The sequence below is a fragment of the Chenopodium album genome, chromosome 21 (assembly GCF_948465745.1).
Source record: "Chenopodium album chromosome 21, dcCheAlbu1.1, whole genome shotgun sequence".
Lineage (NCBI taxonomy): Eukaryota > Viridiplantae > Streptophyta > Magnoliopsida > Caryophyllales > Amaranthaceae > Chenopodium > Chenopodium album.
Window position 1 is genome coordinate 18783426 of NC_137854.1, and position 22320 is coordinate 18805745.

Sequence of the window (22320 nt, forward strand, 5' to 3'; positions counted from 1 at the left end):
CGATAGAGCCATCACGTCGCAATGACTCTATCGCGTCGCGATGGTTCCAGTCTTACTCCGAGTCAAATTCTGACTCTTTTCTAATCACTTATTGTCGATTTTTTTTCTATAAATAGGGTCGATATTCCCCATTTTGCATTCACCAACAATCACCATCTTTCTCTCTTCTCTCTCTAAGCTAAAGCGCTCTCTCTCTCTCTCTCTTGATTTCTAAGCCTATCCTTTTCAAATACATTGTATGTCCATCACGAGACTTAAATACACATAGCCAAGCTCGAAGTTGCCTTCGTCCTAGACGTGAAAGGTTGATAATTTCTGAGGTTTGATGGAGAAACCTGGAGCGTCACGTGTGTGAGCATGGGAAATAATGAATTGGTTTAATTCTTAACACCTTTACTCTCTAGCAACACATGTTATACTTTATATTGTCTTCACACCACATATATTATACTCCCTCTGTCCCCCAAAAGTTCGACCCTTTAAGTTTAGTTCTAAAATGATCGACCCATTTGCATTAAAATACCCACCAATTTACAATAATATTTGTGCAAAATTAGCTTCCCATTTAAAATTTTGTTTTTTCGTGTACTTTTATTACTCTCTCTCTACTTTTTTACAAACCCCATGTAAATTTATCTTTCCAATATACTTTTACTTCTTTTTATTTAACTTTCTTAATATCGGCGAAATCAGCCCAAAAGGTTTTTTTTTTTTTGGGGGGGGTGGGGGGGGGGTTTGGGTGTTCTACCTGGTTCACCCTTTGGGCTAGTCCGAATTCGGAGATCAGTTTTGTGTGGTTAGATTCTAGCCTTCTCCCAATTGTTGTTGCGGGGAATCAAAAGGGTCATTTTTTATTCATCGGTAAGACAACTTAATAATTTTAAGGCTCTACTTAATTCACCGTAAAAAATAGTTAGTAAAAATAATTTTATTTCAATGAAATAATTTCAACTCTATAAAAATAAGTTCAAATATTAAATACAATTCAATAAATAATAACTTTAGTTAAGTAAAAACTATTAACTCTAAAGATGAAATATAATAGAAAATCAATATTTTTCAAAGTAAAAAAAATAATAGAGAATTAATAAAAATAATTTCAGTTCAACAAAAATAATTTCAATACAGTAAAATTAGTTTCAGTTCTGTAAAAATAATTTCAGTTGAACAAAAAATAATTTCAGTTCAGTAAAAATAATTTCAGTTGAACAAAAATAAGAGAAAGTGAACCCTGCTTTAACCCAAATTAAAACCCGAAGCGAAATTATTTGACTTGGGAGCTAATTGAATTCGTCCTTCCATGTATACGGAGACCATTACAGAGAGAACCAAAGCCATTAGAATTTTAGACGAGCCCTTCATGAGCGATCTTCATATTTTATCACCCACACCATCTCTCCATTTCCTACATTATTTAACAATCCAAAATCCCCTCTTTCACACAACTTTGAAGCTCCAATTCTAAATTTTTTTATTGAAAATGAGGCAAATTCATATATAATGATAAACTTCTACTATCATGTAACAACTACACACAATAGAAAGAAATATAATCATTAGGAGCTCGGCAACTTCTGCTAACGAGTATCATAGTTGACAAGCAGAGAAAGTAGTAACTCGGGGTTAAGTAGTATCATAGTTAATGTAAGAGAATACATTTTACAGACTTCTAACATTGGTGATCATCATAACGAGCATATTGCATAATACTAGATGATCTTAGTACTTCACATATATTATAGCCGTATATTGACTAGAAAACTTCACAACACTTAAATTTCACATACAAAATCCTAGAAATTCCAAGCAATACCTTACATGATATGTCATTTCTTAAAAAATCATGTCGAATAACTTACATCGACAAACATTTCACTAGCATGTCACTCTTCAACATATATGTGAGATGTTGGCAAAATCTCAACTCTCAAGTGTACCACCAGAAGATCCTCCAATGTTCTTCAAGTCTCTGTTCCTCAAGTACACTCCATCAAGTTTTCTTTCTACACAAAATAGTGTGGCTTAGAGAGAAATACATTGTTGAATAGACTTCTACATAGATATATATAGTACAACAAGCACATGAGAAAAACTAGTGGAAAAACCATTGGGTTGTAATTATCATGCAATCTCATGATGCATAAAGTTTTGATGATTTTTTTTTTTTTTTTTTTTTTTGAAAAAAATTTATGCCTTTGTGACTAGTATTTGAATCGGTTGTAGATTACACACGCGCACTAGTGTTGTACTTGGAATGCAGAGGATATAAATAATAGTCTCCTATATATAGCCATATAGGGTACTTTTCACCCTTACTCATAGAATTGACATTCGCCAAAAAAATTAAAAAATAAAAAAAAAATAAATAAATAAAAAAAAAATAAATAATAATAATAATAATAATTTATTGATCAAACCTGCGTCAATTACGACTCAGCATTTCTTGAATAGAACCAGCAACTCCACGACGCCGTCCCTAAAACCGCAAGGTATAGGGTATCAACATCAATGTGCTTAATTTACACGATAATTACATCAAGAGGTTAAATAACTAACCCGTTCATTTTTGAACAAATCCTCTGCCATTGCTTCCATCTGTTTCCTTTTTTTCTCATCCTTCACATATTCAACTACTTCCTTATCATAGTCAGAATCACTGGCATACAGTTGTATAAAAGATATCAGATAACAAAGAGCCTAGTCTTTACAGTAGTAATTATAGCAAATATTTAACAATAGTCGGTAAAAAAAAAAAAAAAAAAAAAAAAAAAAAAAAAAAAAAAAATCAATAATATATGAGAAAGATCTGATGCAACGTACGTATATGGATATTTTGAATATGGAACAAGGTTGCTATAGCTATTCCCAGACTGAATGTTAGTCTGCAGTCATAACAAATAGCTAACAGTTAATAACAAATAACAAACTACCCATCACAAGAAAATATAATTGACTAACGCATAGAATTTTTTTTAATATTGGAGTTTAGCAGCCTATCACAAATAATAAGATTTTTATATTTATGTATGTTGTGCAAGCAAACCAAATATCGAGAATATGAACCAGAAAAAGAAGGCACAGAACAGGTTCCTAGAAATGGTTCTTCACCACTTGATTAAAATCACTCCAATGCACATGTTCTGTCGTCCAAAGACTAAAAGTAATTCTAAAATGAACTGTTAGTAGAACAATAGACAATCATTTCAGCAAACGGAGCACAAGCATAGCCCAATATGATAATAGGGATACATGAACATCTTTTAGTAAGACAAAATTAGCTAAACCAAATATAGCTGACCAATCAAAGCTTCCGAAAGATCTCCCTTGTACGCATTTCTCCCTAGCCACAGCACTTAACCTTCTGAACGGTTGGGCAAAAAACTCTCCAGCTGTTAACTAAAGCAAAACTTTCTTTTGCAAAATTCTAGATGCTAGCTTCTAAACAAAGAATTTCTAAGTAGCCAGCCAAGTTTGCCTTAGCTGATTGTAAGTACATGTGTAACCACAGGGGATGGGATTAAGAAAATTTTCACAAAACCTGCTTATGGTGAATTTCAAAGCTTCAACAACAGCCATATCTAGGGATAATTATCCTTCAAATTTCAAACACCACCCTTAAATTTTCATCTTTGTGGACAAGACAAAGATTTAAACAAAATTCATGAGTTATCCTTCAATTTTGGGCCTGGGAATAGACCACGTACCACAAAAGTTTCCCCCTTTCTCTTAAGACAGTGAGCATACAGCCAGAATAAAAATACTTGAATTCTTGAAGGAAAAAAGAGTGGATGGATAGTCATATAGTCCTAACCCCTGATCTCTCGCCTCTTGCAACGAACTAGCGTGGTGTTGATAAATAAAAGGGACGGAAGGTTGATTTGGATAAATAAAGCTCGAAGCTTTCGTACAATCATCAATGGCTTTAGGCCATCACTCTCCAAGACTCTCTAAACTTAATACTTTCTGCCTACTGTTTCCTTCTCTCCTTTTCCTATTTATACTAAGGCTAACAACTACAAACCTAATAATACTAGACTACCCATATTGCCCATACTACATTTGATAACTACTAACATACTAAACTACCCATAATACCCTCCCCTAAGTCAGTTCATTACACCTCTCCAAACCTGGATACAGAGGACCTGTACTGTACTTACATCAGGACTGTCGTATACACCCGTGGTCCCACTCTTCAATGCCTCCACCCCACCATGCCCTTCCCACTAATCAGAAAAGGGAATAAAAAAAAAAAACAAATACAAACTTGTGTAACCATTAGTGTATTTGAGAGAAATGTAAAAACAAATAACAAGAGCATGCAGAATGCACAGGAATATGATGGATTCAGGAACTAGCCGGTATTGATATTCCATGGGTTGATCTGCCCATGTTAAAAGTAATATACTAATATGTATGTTCAATTGATTGGAATGAAGCTTTTCAGGGTGGAGGTGGAGTGACTCACTTAGACATGCTTAAGCAGAAAAGATATAAAGCATTAGCACTAATAACTTACCTTTCTAAAACACTTGAAATTAATAACTTCACTGTCTGATACAGAACTCACTGAGACATTTGTATTAGTATTTCTAACAATTAAATTTTGGCTATAAAGAATATCTAGGTTCCAACTTTCCAAATCATCGTTCCTGGCATTGGCTACTTCCCTCTTTGGCTCAAAAAAACTCAGAACTTTACCAAGTTCTGGTGATGAAGCATCTTTATTTGCTGATTTCTTGTCAATATTCATGCAGTTAGTAGCCTCTGTTCCACTGAAAATTTTTGAATTATTCTGCATCATCAATTCTTCACATATAGCACCTATACACAGAGAACCAGTAATTTTTTTTCAATATCTGCCTCACTTTCATAATTTGAATGTCAAACAACTACATTGGCCATACTTGGATGATCTGAAGTGGCTGTTTCAGCTTCTGCATCGGAGTCTGCAACCACTGTCTCGTCGGTTGAACACGAAGAAGAGACCAATACTGCAGAAATAGTACATATCTTGGTCATAAGCAGGCAGATTATTCTCCAACAGGAACTTCCTTCCTTATCATTAAGGGGGAAGAAGGAATACATATGCAAACTAGTAGGCTGATTATATTAATTAAACCATCTGTCACTTAACATGTTGCAGAAAGATTTATTAGTGGTGTGGATAAGTACATGGAACTGGAAGTAGTATATAATTTAATATCGACGAGAGAGAGAGACAAAAAAAAATAAATAAATAAAGTGCATAAGGATTAGATAGTAGATCCAATTAAAGATGTAGGATATCTTTTTATATTGTGGAAAGAAAAGGCAGAGGTAATCAGAGATAGTAAGCCATGCCAAAATAAGAAGTTTACAAAAAAAATGAAACAACCTATACAGGAAATAGTGCAATCCTTCTGGGATGGAGTGATTAATAATCTAGCTCAGTAGAATAAAGGAAATTAGCATGCAGACCATGATAATATAGAACAGCTCAACATCATCAAAACTGTGGCCAAATAAAAATAAATAAATAAAACCCTTCAACATCATCAAACATAGAAGTGAAAACTCTTGTTGTCTGATATAGTTCTTTAATTCAATACATATGAAGAAATAAACAGACATGCATACATGGTTCATCAACTGATTATATAATACACGCACCATTGTGTTCATTCAAGATAAAAATTGAAGGCAAAGATGGAAGTCGAAATAAGTTTTTTTTAGAGTTTCATGAAAAGTCTCTTATGGATCTTTTAAGAGAAACTGATAATATACTTCATATATACATCATTTTTTGAGCAGGCAACTTTCTGTGGAAGGGGCATACCAGGTTTTCCTTTGTATGGAACTGTTACAAATTCAATTAGTAGGCTTTGGAAGGCCAAGGAGAAGAAGACACGGTGTAAGGCTTTTATGGGAATTCTGTGATGCCAATGGTTAGAATGGAATGGACAAATTTTCTCAAGAACAATTTTAAGTGGTGAATTGTAATAAATTAAATAACTTATTTATTTTCTTTGAGGGCAAAAACAGCGATGGCTTTTAATAGTTACACAGAAGTAGAAGGAAACACAAAGCAATTGAGATAAAATATGTAATCCCTATCTTAGACTAGATAGGACAACTGTCCTCTGTGCTTGTTCTTATTGCAGTCTGCTCATATACAAATATTTTAATCAAAAGTTTAAAAAAGATATAAAAAAAAAAAAATCTCTTGAGATGATGTTAAAACAAAAAAAAAAAAAAAAAAAAAAAAAAAAAAAAAAAAAAAAGATCAAATTAATCCTAGAAGGCTAACAAAGAAAATGTATTCCTGCTAGTCAAACCCTTTGACTTTAAAAAGGACAATAACAAACTGTATAGGAAAAAGAAGTAGGCAGAAAGGTGAAAGACTATTCAAATGAAAATTTTTACCCACTGGTTCAGATATATACACAGTAATACTTCAGTAAAGATTTCAAACAGATAATCCACAGTCAATACAACTTACTGGATGAGGACATGATGATTGACGGATCAAGATACCCTGATAGTACTGCAGAAATCAATTTGACCTCATTTACTTTAGACAGTGAGCTATCAAGGCAGAATTTTTCAGCTGAATCAGCAGGGATTACAAGCGCCAAACACTTGTCGGTTTCCAATTGGTCCTGCAACACAGTATTTTTGCACAAGTTATGGGTGGGTATGGGACCCTTCATTGGTGATAAAATAAATTTTCAAAGTGCTAAACACAACAACATACCTGGATAATATTATGAAAATCGTTTATTGAAAGAACTTTTGCACCAGCAACCTCCAACAATGATTGCACCCTATCTTTAAATCTGTACTGCAAAAGAAAATGAAATTGAAATTGAAAAACAAGAGGCACATATAAATTTTTTGACATGTAATAAATTAGCACTGAGTTACCCATCTAAAGTACCCGAAAGTCAAGAACATTTCAGAAGCTCCCATCTAAAGTACCCACAAGTCAGGAAGGTCTGAAAAGCGCCAGTTATAAGGACTAGTGGGGTTCCATGAAGAATTCTTGACTATAAAACTCTTAGGCTTGACAATCCTAAAGATCAAGAAGTTTACTTACTGCTTAAAATGAAGCCCAGTTCTTTGGAGGGTCTAGTTATAGTAGGTGAGGCATAAATAGTATTATGGTTGAGGTCTATGGAACATTATAGTTGAGGCCTAAGGAGTATTATGAGAAGAATTATTACTTCCTTTGCCCCAGCTCAATAATAGCTGTTCTAGCAAAGTCAAACGTGAACGAGTTTTGCTTCCTCCATCCACCTTGCCTAGCGATTTCATTTTTTTCTTTCGAAGATTTTAGATATCTTGGTTCATTTCTGTAAGGGACAACAACTCATTTACGAATTCTAACTTTACTTTGTATTAGATGAATTTGATCAGGACTATTCTGTTGCGATCCAAAGGTTGTTAATAGAATCTAACTAGGGTAATGTTAGCACCTATAAAGGAATAAGATAAACTTTGTAATCACAAAATTTTTCCTATTATCATTCAATGAAAATTTCCATCTCTTATTGCATCTTTGTGACTGTGAGCTTCCTAATCTAAATGATTTTCTCAATCTTAAGACTGAAACTCTTGATATCAATAAAATTACTTAATAAGCTTTCCGAAGAAAAAAATCTCAAATCCCCTAAAAACAAAGAGCATTCATGAAAAGTAAGTACCTTTATAATATATTGATTATTTGTTGATGATGACACATCACTACCTAACGCCGATTTTTTTCTCCTATTACTGATGACTTGCATTATATATGATATTTACCCCAGTTCCCTAGCATTTTGTAAGTGGTTTGAAGCTCTTCGGAGCTATGTTTTACTAACATATCCTCTTTTTAGTGTTGCTTGTGTTTTTGTTGATTTATATAGGAATTGGAGGCTTTTCTCCAGATTTCTACTACTTTGGACAATTCTTGGAGACTTTGTGGATTTGCTAGGCTAAGTATGGAGTACTTGCTGTTCAGAGTTTGATTTGAGCTACCAGATGCTATCAACAAAGTTCAATTGTTTAAACACTCGTGAGCGAAGTGCAAAATCTGACTGTTGTGCACTCTTGGTCATAACTTTTGAGTCACAATTGGTAATGAGATAAATCCAATTGGGTTAAAAACTAAACTTGAAAAATTTTCCAACGATAGGTTACACATTAGATTCTGAAGAGAAATGACGAAGTCATGGCATGTTGAAGTTTGATGGAAGCCACCTGATCCGGGCAAGGTTGCTAGAGGGGGTCAAGCAAGACGTCGCACTAGCCATGTGAAGCTTGGAGAGTACTACTTTATGCTCCCAACCACCTGATTGGATGAGCGCCAAGAGCCATCGACCCAAGTCTTGGGAGCTCGATACTTTGATATCTTTAAAGCAGTGTTTGACAGCAATGCGCTCCTGATCGGGCAATGTGGCCCAGCAACAGGGCAAATATTCGAGGCCCTGAGCCCACTCGTTTTAGGTCGGGTTTATTCATTTTAGCTCTCCTATAAATAGGGTCAGGAAAATTTATGTAATTAAGCTTTGATTGGGTACTTTAGTTTATTCTTAAGCTCTTTCACTTTATAGAATTTTCTCACAAGCATTCAATTATAACTTTAGATTCAAGTTTACATAATCATGATTTTAGAGGTATTTTGCAGATTCTTTGTTCTTTCATTGTTTGTTTTCAATTTCCAATCATTATTGGTGGTAATCATATTTTCCTTAGTTCCTATTGTATTGGTTGCTCTAATTACATGTGAGTAGTTTCATACTAAAGCTAAGAGGATTGATGAATGTTTAGATAGAGTTAATGTCTTGTTGAATGGAATTTGAATTAGTCTATGATATCTCCCTACTATTTGCTATTATTGATTAATTAGTCGAGTAATGACCATATTTGATTGACTATGCTTGTAAACACCAAGTTAAGCGACGAGAGGTAGAAACACCGTGTTAGACTTGCGATTATAGGTGGAATGAATTTAGAAAATTGCGAGAACCTACTAGACAATGATGTTATATAGGAAAGATTCGAGAGAACTTATTGACCTATATAGTTTAATATTATATCTCTCTCTGGGTTTTTGAAATATTACACATGCCTTAATTGGCCTTTTTTTTTAAATTGTTACTGCATTTCCTTTACTACAGTTTAATACTATATCACTCTCATCTCATGATCTCCACCCACTCATACCTTTTTTTTTTTACTTCCCCTGTTTTTTATTAGATGCATCATTTTCTGAATATGGAAGTTTCAATTTAGATGCATCATTTTCTGAATATGGAAGTTTCAATTTAGATGCATCAATTTCTCTTTTAGTTAATAAATTCACTCTATCTCTCTCCTATCACATAGGCCCTCTTTATTTTCTCTTTAACTCTCTCTACTTTAAGATTCCGCAGTTATAAAACTAAAAAAACAGAGGAAATACTATTCATCCTCTCACATCCCTTATTTCTCAATAAACTATTAACTCCACTATCATCTCTGACAATTGTTTTATGCTCCAACCACCCCACTTACAATTATATTAATCACTTAAACCACCTAATATAATGTGCCGCTCACAATGTAATGTTTGTAAGAAAAACGGAGGAAGTATAGGTGGGTGAAGTAGTGAAGCCTTATCATAGAATTGTTTCCTTGAATTCTTGCATTTAATTACAAATCAATTTTCAATCAAAATTCTATAATGCAGTGTTCATAAGGTAATCACCTTATGTGCAGAACCCAACACAAAAGTGTATCCTTTTAAGCAATTTTCACGAGTCCTAGTATCTGCTATCGATACTGATTCACCATCCAAAGTCATTGTTGGAATGTATCTGTCACCACCGGGTCAATGTACAACAGTCAATTTGATTTAATTGGACCTAAAGTCCTAAACCACATAAAAGTCACCATATATAAACACAATCAGGCAGACAATTCGACACTTACTGACTGTAACTTGGAATTTCATTGTGTATCCTAGTTCCTGCAATAATCTGCAAAAGAGTACCAACAAAAACAAATACGAGTACAGATTAAAGTTACATCACAATCTATAATCTTCTTTTTTGGCAGAACTTCATGAACTAATCAAATCACAAAAATTAGTTTGGTAATGGTAATGTCTTTGAATGTACTAGTCTCTCGTAATGTCAAGCAATCTATTTGACTCAAATTACAGATTTAACCGGATTTTAAAGAAACATTATCCTGTGAGGATACTACACTCAAGAACTGAGTTATACGCTACAAGGATAAAGATTATATACTGGGATGCAACGGCTAAGGGTAATAAACATAATGTAGCTACTTAGGATGATGGTTATAACTTCAGCTATTCTCTGATAGAAAATTTGGCATGCTTCAATTGGACCTAATAGAAGGGGGATGCAGATAGCTCCAGACTCCAGTGATGGGGAAGAGAGGAGTCAAAAGTTAAAAATTCTAAGTTGATTTTATAGAATGCAATGAGCTAATCACAAGTTATAACTTCCTCTGCCCTACAATGATTGTCATAAATTTCAAACTAGGATGTCTTTAAATAATCATCAAGTTCCTACTGGTAACAAAAACATTTTAGATTTTGTGAGAAAATACCTTTTACTTGTCCACTTTTGTGAAAGCTAATTCTTCTGTTTCTTACATTCTTTAAGTTACTCCTGTTTTGAATCAGTATAGAATCTAATGCAAATGGAATCTAACACTAATCAATCAATCAAAGCCTTAATCCCATAAGTGGGGTCGGCTACATGAACCAAATTTGATTATTCTGTGAAATCATTAACAAAGATCCTCCTCCTCCGTCCCTCACAATCCAATGCCTCATCCTCATGCATATCCATATACTTCATATCCTTCCTAACACTCTCAATAAATAAATAAGAAAAAAGAAACACACACATGTGAGACCTTGTTTGATTCGTCTCGATGTGTAGTTTCCACAATACCAACTTATAGGTAACTGCCAAAAAAAAAAAAAAAAAAAAAGAGAGAGAGAGAGAGTGAGCATACCTCCAGCCAAGTACTTAGTATAACAGGTTTCTTGGACAGAACGATATCAATTACTTCCTTGGTAACAGGCATGAATGGATCCACAAGTACATGTGTGCATTCCTTAGTCCACTCATGTGAAACACAGGCACCTAAAAGAGAAGCAATAAGTCAATCATCACACATATGGCCCAAGAACACCTGTCAATTGACCATGCCTAACCACAGATCATATGAACCAATATACATAAAAAAAAAATAAGATGGAATTGCAACTAGGCTGATTACAATACTTATAGTTTGCAAGCAAACAATCCATCCATACAAAAAGGAGCTTTTTAAGAGCATGAAAAGCGCCACATAAGTGTGCTAACAAAGCATTATTTACAAAAATAAATTATTACCAAAAAATTTGAGTTTGATGTTTAAAAATAGACTTTATAATAAATAAAAGCTAGTGTTCAATTTTTTAATAAACCATTATAGATAAATATGTAAATTGAATATAACTTTAAAATATTATATTTTACCATACAATTGAAAAACCTTGAAAAAAAAGCATTACAGGAGATTGGAGTATAGCAAAGAGGAGATGAAATTGGCTCTTGGCTTGATGCATCCTATCAAGTCATGTGGTAGGTACTCTAAGCGAAATTTCATACATTCGCACTCATACACTATGTTACTCAGACTCGGGTACCCATGTCCGACACGGGTACATGTCTAAGTGTCCGACTCGGTTATTTTGTTAAAAAAATCTATGATTTTAAATTAAAATGAAGTGTCCACGTGTCATACCCATGTCCGAGTGTTGAGGGTCCGACACGGGTACTTGAGATAAAATGAAGAGTCCGAGTAACACAACTCATACACACCTAAACATGATCAGGATCACATTTGTTGTGCGAAATTTCATCTTTGTGTCCGACCAATTAGGGACAAAGTTGGAAAAGAGGATAATAGTTTTGATTAACCTTTGGTGTGTGGATTCCTCTTTGCAAATTTGCCTCTATAGGAGATCTAGAGCCGCAAACATTGCTCCTCTACGATCAGTCTACCGGTTTGAATAAATCCTCCACTAATGCTAGTTGGATGGTAAAAACATTTCCTCTTTCTTGGAGTATATTCGGCCATAGAGAAAGTTGAGAGGGGGTAGGTTACGTTATATCTTTAGGAGAAACGTATTACATACTACGTTTTCCAAGGCCCTAATCAATATTATATTAGTTAGGTCAAGCCTCCCCTTTTTCCTTCTCTTTGGCAAGCCATCCTAAGTCCCTTAATTGGCTTCAAGTTCGTTTATTTGATCCAAACGTCATGTGTGACCTTATAGGATCCATTTAGGTGGGATTCAAATTTGCTTTATTTTAGACCAAATGTCAATATTACACTCTAAAAAGATATATTGACGACACAACTTGACGAACTATTATCCCCATAATAGGATCCATATTATATTTAGTAATTGCACGAGAGTCGAGGACACAATTCTTCTATCTCCCATTTGTTCGAGACAAGTGTATAGTCTTCAAATATCTTAAGTCTCTTAGAGTCTAATTTGATAGAATGATTTTATGTCATCCATACTAGTGCTCAAATTACTTCTTGAGATCTGAGTTGGAAATGTCAAATCAAATAACTAGCTTATAATCCATTAAAGTACAATCATACATTTTTAGATCTAAATCTCTTCAATAGGCCAAGTGATAAGTGCCAAATATGTCACTATTTTTAAGGAGTTTCTAGTTAGTTATTCGTAGTTTTGATGTATTTTTACTTGGATTTAATAACATTACATTATTCATGTTTGCGTGTGAAACGTCGTCATTGCTCAATTTAGGCTTTTCTTGCATATTTTGGTTGCTAATGGCATTAGATTAAACTATATTGGTTTATTCTTATGCTTATGAACACTTAGATAAGTTCATTGCACAAGATTGAAGAAATATAAAACATAAAAGAACAAGTGATGAAGAAATGTGCAAAGATCGAACTTCAAACACCTATATCTTTTGTTCTAAAAAATATTTTGGGGTGATTCCAATTGGAGATGAAAGCTTATCTCGAGAGCTTTCCAACGACAAGTCATATGCCCAATTCCGAAGTAAAACGTGGGAGATATGTTCATTTGAAACTCAACGGTTTGCCAGTCCGATAGGAGCGCCCGCTCCAAACTTTCTAAACGATCCTGTCTCATTTTGCTGCAGTTAGGAGCGCCCGTGCACGACATATGGAGCGCTCGCTCCTATACATGTTGCTTGACGTTTTGCGGAGCTTCCTAGGCAATTTAGTAAGGAGTACAAATAGATTTTTTTGCTCATTTTAGAGGGAGGAATTCATTTTTCATTTTTTTTAAGGTTAGTTTTAGGTTTTAAGAGAGAGAAACTCTCAAATTTTGGAGAGAGAAAGTGAGAAACAAAATGGTTTTAATGGATTTTGGATAATTAAAGGAGAAATTTGATGACTTGAAGATCTCCATCTTATATCAATGAGCATTCTTACTCTCTTTTCTCTTATGCTTTCTTTAATTGCTTTGTTAATCATGTTTGAGTAGATTTTCTTATACTAAGAGTGAAGCTTTGTAATGGTTAATTAAGTTATTTGAGATAAATTTGATGACAATTGTGTGATTAAATTGATTGAATTGATGATGGCATGTTGTTTGTTTTAGATTAGATTGATCTTCCATGATAGCAAACTTAATTGCATATTAGTTTTAGCTTGACAAAGGATTGTGAATTAGAATTAATATATTTGATTGTATTTTGGGTAAATTTCTTCTACGCTCCTAGGAGTTGAGAGATTGCACTTTATTGTAATTAATTCTCATTTTAATTCTTTCTTTGCATGATTGATTATCAAATGGATTTCATTAACTTGTTAATTGTTCAAAGTGGATCTTTGCCCCTAGTAGACTTTATAATATCTTGTTCTTTATATGTGTGTTAGTGTAGTTGTAGTGTCCTCTATCCATAAACCAACTTCGGCGTAGCTTAAGCATTAGATCGAGAACAATCTAACATTACTGTTCCTTGTGGTTCGACTCCGAACTTACCATTAGGCTTGTTTAGGGTTCAGTTTAGGATTATAATATTTTTTGTTTGGCCGTGAGGAGGTTAGTCAACGACCTAATTTCCCCGCGTTCACCAAGACACTCATCCTATTGAACGGGAGTACCTATCCATTCTCGTGGAAATCAAAACTCCCACTCGACTTTCAGCAAAATCCGATCACTGCCTTTATGGTCCCTTTTTACGGCAAGACGTTAAAGAACATCAAAATTATACCAATCATTAAGCTAAGATAGTGTTCCACTCATGCTTTTAGAATCCACTAATATAATTGCAAAGTTTCTATGGAAGTTCTAAGTAGGTCAATTCAATCATGTATCAACCATACATAAATTTAATGAACATCTCTATGTTCCCATAGCTCATGAAACTGCCTTATTATTCAATCTTATATGCTAATCCTTTTTAATAGGCCTTTATGTCCATTTTAAAATGGATATGCAAGAACACTCTAAGAGATGGAATCAATTCGCAAGAAAGTGGGTGTTAAACGAAGCCCCTAAGGAACCGGTGGAAGAGTGGGATCATGGAGAGCTTAAACGGCGTAGAAGATGACCGAAAATGACTTGGTTGGAAGAACTTAGGAAGATATGAAGCAAAAGGATTTGCATGAGGATGAGGTATTTAATCGTAAGGGATGGAGGATGAAGATTTTTGTGGATGACTTTATGGAATAATCACTTGTGGTTTATGTTATGGATTAAGAATTTGATTGATTAACTGATATAAAGACTAGGATTAAGAACTCAAATATTTCATGAATACATTTCACTTATGGGGTTTCTTTTATCATATCATATATTTAACAAACCCATTGGATTTCATAAAATATTTTGGAAAATTTAACAAGGATTAAATAAGAGGACATTTCATATATAATAAACATAAATAACAAAACCATGTCTTTACATTGTAAATTAGTTTAAATTAAGTTCACTTATGGGATTTCATTTATCAAATCACGTATTTGACAAACCAAACCCACTGAATTTCGTAAAATATTTTGGACACTTTATTTATGTACTAAACCAGAATTAAATAAGAGGAATTATATTTCATATATACATAAATCAGCAAAAGCATGTCTTTACATTGTAAATTAGTTTCAACAAAATACAACTAGATGAAGCCCGTGCGATCAGTTTGTTTGTATTTTTCAAAACAATTTTTTTGTATTTATTTGATAAAATTTGTTATTTTATTCGTTATACATAGTACATTAATTAAAATTTTTATTTTAAAATAAATAGTGAATTTCCTCGCATTTATTATATATTTAGATAAAATTCCTAATATCAAAAAAAAACATTTTATATTTAATTAATTTAAACTCTAAAATATCATTTATCAATTTTTTTTATGTGGCATTTGAATTATTTAAATCTAAAAGAAATTACAAAACTCTTATTTGATTACCTATAACTAAAATTTACAATCTAGCACGTTAAGAAATTATAATCCTACGTGGCTCTCTAAAAACTCGAGAAAAAACTACCCTTTATACATATATATTAGTAAAAAACCCATTCTAACAATCTACTCATATTGAATGTATTCCATTTTAATTTTTTTTTTCCTATTTTACCTATAATGAATATATTTAAAGCTTGTAAATGAAGGCAGATTAGCTAATAAAATATCAAAAGTCTGATTGGTTAAATTGATTGATTGTGGATTGATGATAAGACTCTAAGTAAGGAAATCCCTTATTCCCTCACTTCATTTATGCAATTATGGCTATGCTTTCCTAATAAAATTTAAATAAGGCAAAACTAACTATAAAATGTTTTTATACTTTAATGTTAGATTCCAAATATTCTTATTTTACGTGATTGATTCCATATGGAACTATCATAAGAAAACGGAGGGAGTAACTTTTATTATCTTTCTTTTGTTTGTAGTTACAAGGGCATTTTTGTGATTTAATTTCTTCCTTAATCTTTGTGCCCAACCCAAAAAAAAAAAAAAAAAAAAAAAAAAAAAAAAAAAAACCCGGAAGAAGTATGTATTATGTCAGCGGAAATTTATTTATATAACATAAACCGCAAGAATTAAAGTCAAATGATTTAAACCCTACCTATCCACGGCATTGTTGGATGGGTCATATAAACCAAAAGCGCATCCAAAAGTTGCAAGAGAATGGAATCCTAACATCATATGATTAAAATTCTTTGAAGTATGTGAATTATGCTTATTGGGAAAATAACAAAATTGCCTTTTACAGAAAAGGGCGAAAGGGCCAATGACCTCTTGCACTCACACATATAAATGTTTGTTAGCCTATGAGTTCAAAGGCAAGAGGTGGGTTTCCTGGTTTAGTTACTTCATCACTTTTAATGATGATTTAAGTCGATATGGCTATATCTACTTAATGAAACATAAATCGGAATCCCTTAAAAAGTTTAAGGAGTTCCAAAATGAAGTACATATTTAACTTGGTAAGGCAATAAAAGCATTACGATTTAATCATCATGGAGAATATTTGATCCAAGAATTCAATAATAATCTAAAGAATGATTTAATACTTTCATAATTGACTCTACTTGAACACCACAAATTAATTGGCGTGCCTAAAACCTTTTCTTGACAAGTTTATTTTGGCAAATTAAAGCGCTTTCACCCCAAGGCGTTTACTTACGGTCAATATTCTTATGGATTTTGAGTTATGTCATTATATGAAAATCTCACGCAACAGAGGGTTGTATGGCTATGAAGCTAGGCATGTCAAAGGCATATGTTAGGATTGAATGAAAAATTTGGAGGCAGTGTTCAATAGGTTTAATCTAGAATGGTGTAGAAGGGTTATGGACTCCGTAAGATCAATGACTTTTTAGGTCTTAATTCATGGGAGGTTAACTGAAGACTTCTCTAGTATAGGGAGGAGGAACCCCATCTCACGGTATTTGTTCTTTTTATGATCCGAGGTTCTTTTAAGCTTGTTAAAAAGCGGAGGAATGCAACTGTCTTCATAGTATAAAAATTGCATCTCAAGCGATATTGATTAAGAAGTAGGCTCCCTAAAGATACACTATCCTGGGATTTGGAGAAATATGGCATTTATTCTGTAAAGTCAGCATACAGAGCTCCCTTGGATGACAATTAAAGGTGGGCACGTCATGAAAATGGGAGTCTGCAATTGATGATCTTAAGGAGAAATCACCAAATGGTTTGCCTACCTGACATTTCTAACAAAAATATCCAAAATAAGCATGGCAGCTTGGCAAGCAAGGTGGTATGGAAGATATTACTACATACCTAGTCCACAGAAACAGATATGAGTAAGGCAATGATAGTAGTGGAGCAGGTAGATTTAAGAAGTTATAACCAACACAGGCAGTAGAGCAATTACAGGTTTGAAAATGTACCCATCCCTTACCCACCCTATAAGGCTTATCATTACACCCATGATTTCAAAGTAGTTAAAAAAAATCGAACCACCACATGATGATTTATTTTTGAAAAAAAGGGGGAAAAAATAAAAATAAAAGCATCTGAATATGTGGTTGCACTTGATCAATCATTTCAAGTTTGATGGGAAATTAAAATGAACACATATGCAAAACACTGCAGAGGATAGAGTCATAGAGCTAAATGCTATTTCTGCAAATTTTAGAATCATGATAAAGGGAAGCCAACATGAAGAAAACAATGACTATAAGGATAACACTAACCTATAGATGATATTTTATCTTGTGTAAAAGGAGTTCCTTGGGAGCTTGTGAAATTGCAAAGGTAGAAATTGAATGGGACATAAGAAAATCTGCAAAAATATTAGCAAGAGACCAACAGTCAGTGCATCAAGAAAGATTGATTTCATGGGACTACAAACCAATGGAATCACAAAACAAATAAAGGAAGAGCATTAACAGGATTTTAATTACAGGCAACAGAAAGGTTGTCAGCTTCAATCAGAGAGCAAGTACACATATATCAACTAAAACTAAATAAAAAAAAAAAAAAAAGAAAGCTCAACTTCCTATGAGGCTTTAAGTGTCTGCATAGCAATGACATTAACGATGAAAAACAGCCAAATTACCACAGCATAGCAAAAAAAAATTATGGTGGTAAAAGGTTATTCTGGACACCAGGTTGCCTTAGTTCATATGCAGCAGAGATCAAAGTGTGCATCAGAGAGCCTAAGACTTTTTAGAGATTACTACAAAAAAACAAGAGGAAAAAGAATTACAGGGGGAAAAAAAAAAAAAAAAAAGAATGACCATACTGACCAGTACCTGTATGTTAGATCTCCAGAGCCAAATTTGACCAAATCCCCATCTTTCAAATATAATTCTTTGCCTGGACAATCATGAACTTTTTCTTTTCTGCCAGAATCTTTCACAATAAATGTTCCATACTTGGAGCAATCTCTTATCCTAACTTTGGAGGAGATGCTAGATGATCTCTTCTCAGCAGGTTTCAAAGATTCCATTACATCTACAATGATCTCAGCATGTATACGTGAAACACCTTTATCATTTGTTATATTCACATCACAACCTAAAAGGGTCAAATAAACAGATATTAAGATGATGAGGCCAAAGAGCTAAGTCATTGATTGGACTTCAAAAAAAAAACGCATCTGATAAATTCAGAAGAAAAACACATTTTCTACCTACTATGCACAAACCAAAAACACGGATCTGAACTGTAATGCAACTGAACTTGTAAGTGTTAGGTCCAAGCAGAAAATGGAGACATCATGTTAACAACTACCCAGGAAAGAAGATGACGATAGATACCCGCATACCTAAAACCCCATGTAAATAAAATTTATCAAGGTCCTTACAAAAGCCTCACCTAGTCAACACACTAAATATAAAGAGGCCAGGTGTGTAGGACTGTAGGTAGACAATATACAGTTGAACAGACCATACTTGCACAGGACAGAAAATACAGAGAGGACAACTTAATGCTTGTGTACTAACTTTAATCATCAAATAAAGCGTAGATCTTCTACTGTGAAAAATGCAGAAAAAAAAATGTCGGGCCAGCAAACAGGCAGAATATATTAACAATTATAGCTAAAATTCAGGTTTTTAGATAACAGCCTCCAGCACTACTAATTTCAGAAACCCATTCAGTAGAAATACATAAATAAAAATAAAATAAAAAAGAGCATCATTCTAATGGCATATTTCCAGCTTTCCAGGAACGTAAACCCAGTTCCTGACTGTTTAACACCCAGAATTACCTAATTCATTCCCTCTACAAACCAGTGTTACACAAGTGTTAGAAATAATTTGTGGAACGTCGTTTATGATACAGTGGTACACTTTTGGACTAGTCTAAGTCTAACAAACAGGTGACATATTATGTTCCCATACCCCTTATGCATACCAAAACAAAAGGAAGCAATATATACTCCAATTGAACTTCTGCTGCCACATCATGTCCAGACAAAATGAGGACAAGAGCAAAGATGACTGACCACGTGGAAAAAAAAAATAGTACAATCTACTTACATAGATTGAATTTGCTATCCCAGGAGCAATGTACAAGTATTGGGATAATAGTATATAAATTATATACATGGATCTAAAAGGCATTACATAAAACAAAATTAACACCAAATAAAGTTATTTTACTGGTCTGGGCCACAATCTTCCAATAGCATTCATTTAATTCATATAACCAGATTATTCTTGGTAAAATTACATTCAAGATATTAAAATGTTGTATCTTTTGAACCATGTCCAAATTTTGGACAGTGTCCTTGTGTTGCAATTTAAGCCTTGATAAATTTAACATTCTGACATTTACCATAATAACACGCAAACCTAAGTCTAAATAACACAAGATGCAATGAATATTTCCAGATTTACCTTTTCTTCCCACTTTGTATGTTCCCTTTGTGTATATATAGTACTTCTCCTCCCCTATAACATAAATTTGGCAAGAACAATTTGTTAGAAAAACATTTTCATATAGTCATATGAAGATAATATGTTTTGGTCCCTGCCTATTTTTTCATATGCCAGCTATAAACATAAGAAGAGTAATGACTTATACTGAGGGAATTTAATGTACTATTTTAAAGTGATTTCTAAAGGAAAATTATTTCTTTGAATATCTATTGCTATGTGAGAGAGCCAGCAAAAAGCTTAATCAAGGGAACAATGCACTATTATTCCAATGGAGCATTTTCTTTTCTCAAATTTATGTTCAATGATTGTGTCTTAATTTTTAAGTATATGCATTTACAGAACAAGAGTGAGATCTATTCATCTAAGATATTTTCACTTACCTGAATTTTTTAACTTAATTGTCCTTATATAAACTTACCTGAATTTATTAGAACTTATTTTAGCTGTAAGCTGAACTTGAGTAACCCTTATTAAGCAATATCAAAACTTATCTAAACTAATTTATCCTAAATTTATTAACCCTTATATGAACCTATTGTCCTTAGTTCAAGAAAATAAAGTTATTATCCTGAAATAAGCGGAACAAAGGTGAACAAACCAAGGCCTAAACATTCTATTTTCTATTTCATCAAAGTATGGCAATAATTGAAGCACCCCTAGTGCCATCAACCCATATACACAAGGAAAATAAAAAGAGCAATATAATAAAGGCCTCATTTTAATTTAACCAAGCTTTTTTTTCTCATGTCAACTTAATGATCTCATTTTCACAACAAGAAAATGAATATAAAGATTAACAGCAAAGCAATGAGAGTGTAATAGGACAGGCGGTACATATTCAAAAACATCTATCACAAATCAGTTGAAGTCAAACAACTCTTGAAAGCCCCAACCAGAACTAGAACATATTGATTCCACTACATCCTTTGCTTCACGGAATGTCCCTCGGCGTGGTCAGCCAAGTGCCATAAGCCATTAAAAACCCTTTAAAGTGAGTATATGAATCAACAGGTGCAAATACAATTTTATCAGAAGAAATGCTAATCTTCTTATCCTCAATAAATGTCAAGCAAATAGTTGTTTATTGTTGTTCTTGGATCATAGAAAATAAGAACAAGATTGGACATGTTTGAGCTTGCTTAAGCAAATAATCTTACCTTATTTTGACAGCTTTTTCATGCTTCACACAATAGTTAAGCAGCTAAAAACTTCTAATTAGTAAATTATTGAAAATTAAACATCTTAAACAAAATTAAAAATCCAGAATCACAATATAGTCAAAGAAAATCAATAAAACAAGTCTCTGAGCCCTGTAATTCCTTAAAAATGACAACTTTCGAACAAACAACTAATGTAATCAATAAAATAAACCCTATCTAACAAAAAGCGATAAAATTAACAGCATATAGATGAACTTAAGGGCAGAATTATAAACCTGAAACTGGGTTAACAGGAAAGAACCCCCAAACCATTTGTTCCGATGAATTTCTTCAAATTTGGAGAAAAATTGCCGCGAATTTCTTCAACAATGTTAAGTTCCAAGTGCTATTTCGTATTAAAGTATTATGCCAAATCATAAACTGTTTATTTCAAATTTTACTGCACTACTCTCTCTTCATAGTGTGTCCCTCTTGGTTTAAAAAAAAACAAAAAAAAAACAAAACAAAAACAAAAAAAAAGAAACAAAAACAAAACAAAAAATAAAAAAACAAACAATAAAAAACAAACATTAAAAAAAACAAAACAAAAACAAAAAAAAAAGAAACAAAAACAAAACAAAAAAATAAAAAAACAAACATTAAAAAATAAATATTGATGTTTTAAAATAAAAAATTACAATACAATAAACAACCGTGCATAAAACAATTCTCTCTCCTCAAAAACCCTAAAATTTTCTTTGTTCTCTCTATTCAAACCTAGCCACCATATTAAAACTTCACAAAGTCTCATATGTGATTGGTCACACCGTGTGGTCAGCCACTATAGGGGTTACTTCGCTGGTGTAATGGGAGTTACTTGGTCAGTATTAAAGAGGTTGTTTCGTCATTATTATAGAGTTACTTGGTCAGTGTTACAGGGGGTTACTCGGTCGGTATTACAGGGGTTACTTAATCAATGTTATAGGGGTTACTTTAAGTGGCCACACGGTGTGGCCGGCTGCACACAAGACGAGCTGTTAAAACTTAGGGGCAGTATTATCACAAAGTATTGGGTGCGGCAGTCCGCACCCAACATTTCGTGCGGCAAGCCCAGCCCGTCTTCTTCTCTACCTTTCTCTTTCTTTTTCCTCTGCTCTCCTCTTTTTACTCTACTTCATTACAAGCAATAATTTGAGAATTCATATGGTTCTGAACGAAGACGACCTCATCCAAAGGCATTCCTATTCCTATTGAAAGATTTCTTCATTC

The 22320-nt window shown here is 33.3% G+C and overlaps 1 protein-coding gene across 1 annotated transcript; it reads right to left on the reverse strand.

Moving 5' to 3' along the window:
- Window positions 1–2417: 2417 nt before the first annotated feature.
- Window positions 2418–21875, reverse strand: LOC145601743 (nibrin homolog). The gene is made up of 14 exons (XM_081657812.1): window positions 21348–21875; window positions 19871–19924; window positions 18281–18545; window positions 17720–17808; window positions 10999–11129; window positions 9937–9983; window positions 9713–9821; window positions 6737–6823; window positions 6482–6641; window positions 4908–4994; window positions 4520–4824; window positions 2821–2882; window positions 2557–2656; window positions 2418–2476 (listed from the first exon to the last, which is right to left on the reverse strand). Exons 1-14 carry the CDS (start codon window positions 21382–21384, stop codon window positions 2423–2425), a joined length of 1587 nt encoding a protein of 528 aa, XP_081513938.1. The 5' UTR covers window positions 21385–21875; the 3' UTR covers window positions 2418–2422.
- Window positions 21876–22320: the final 445 nt, after the last annotated feature.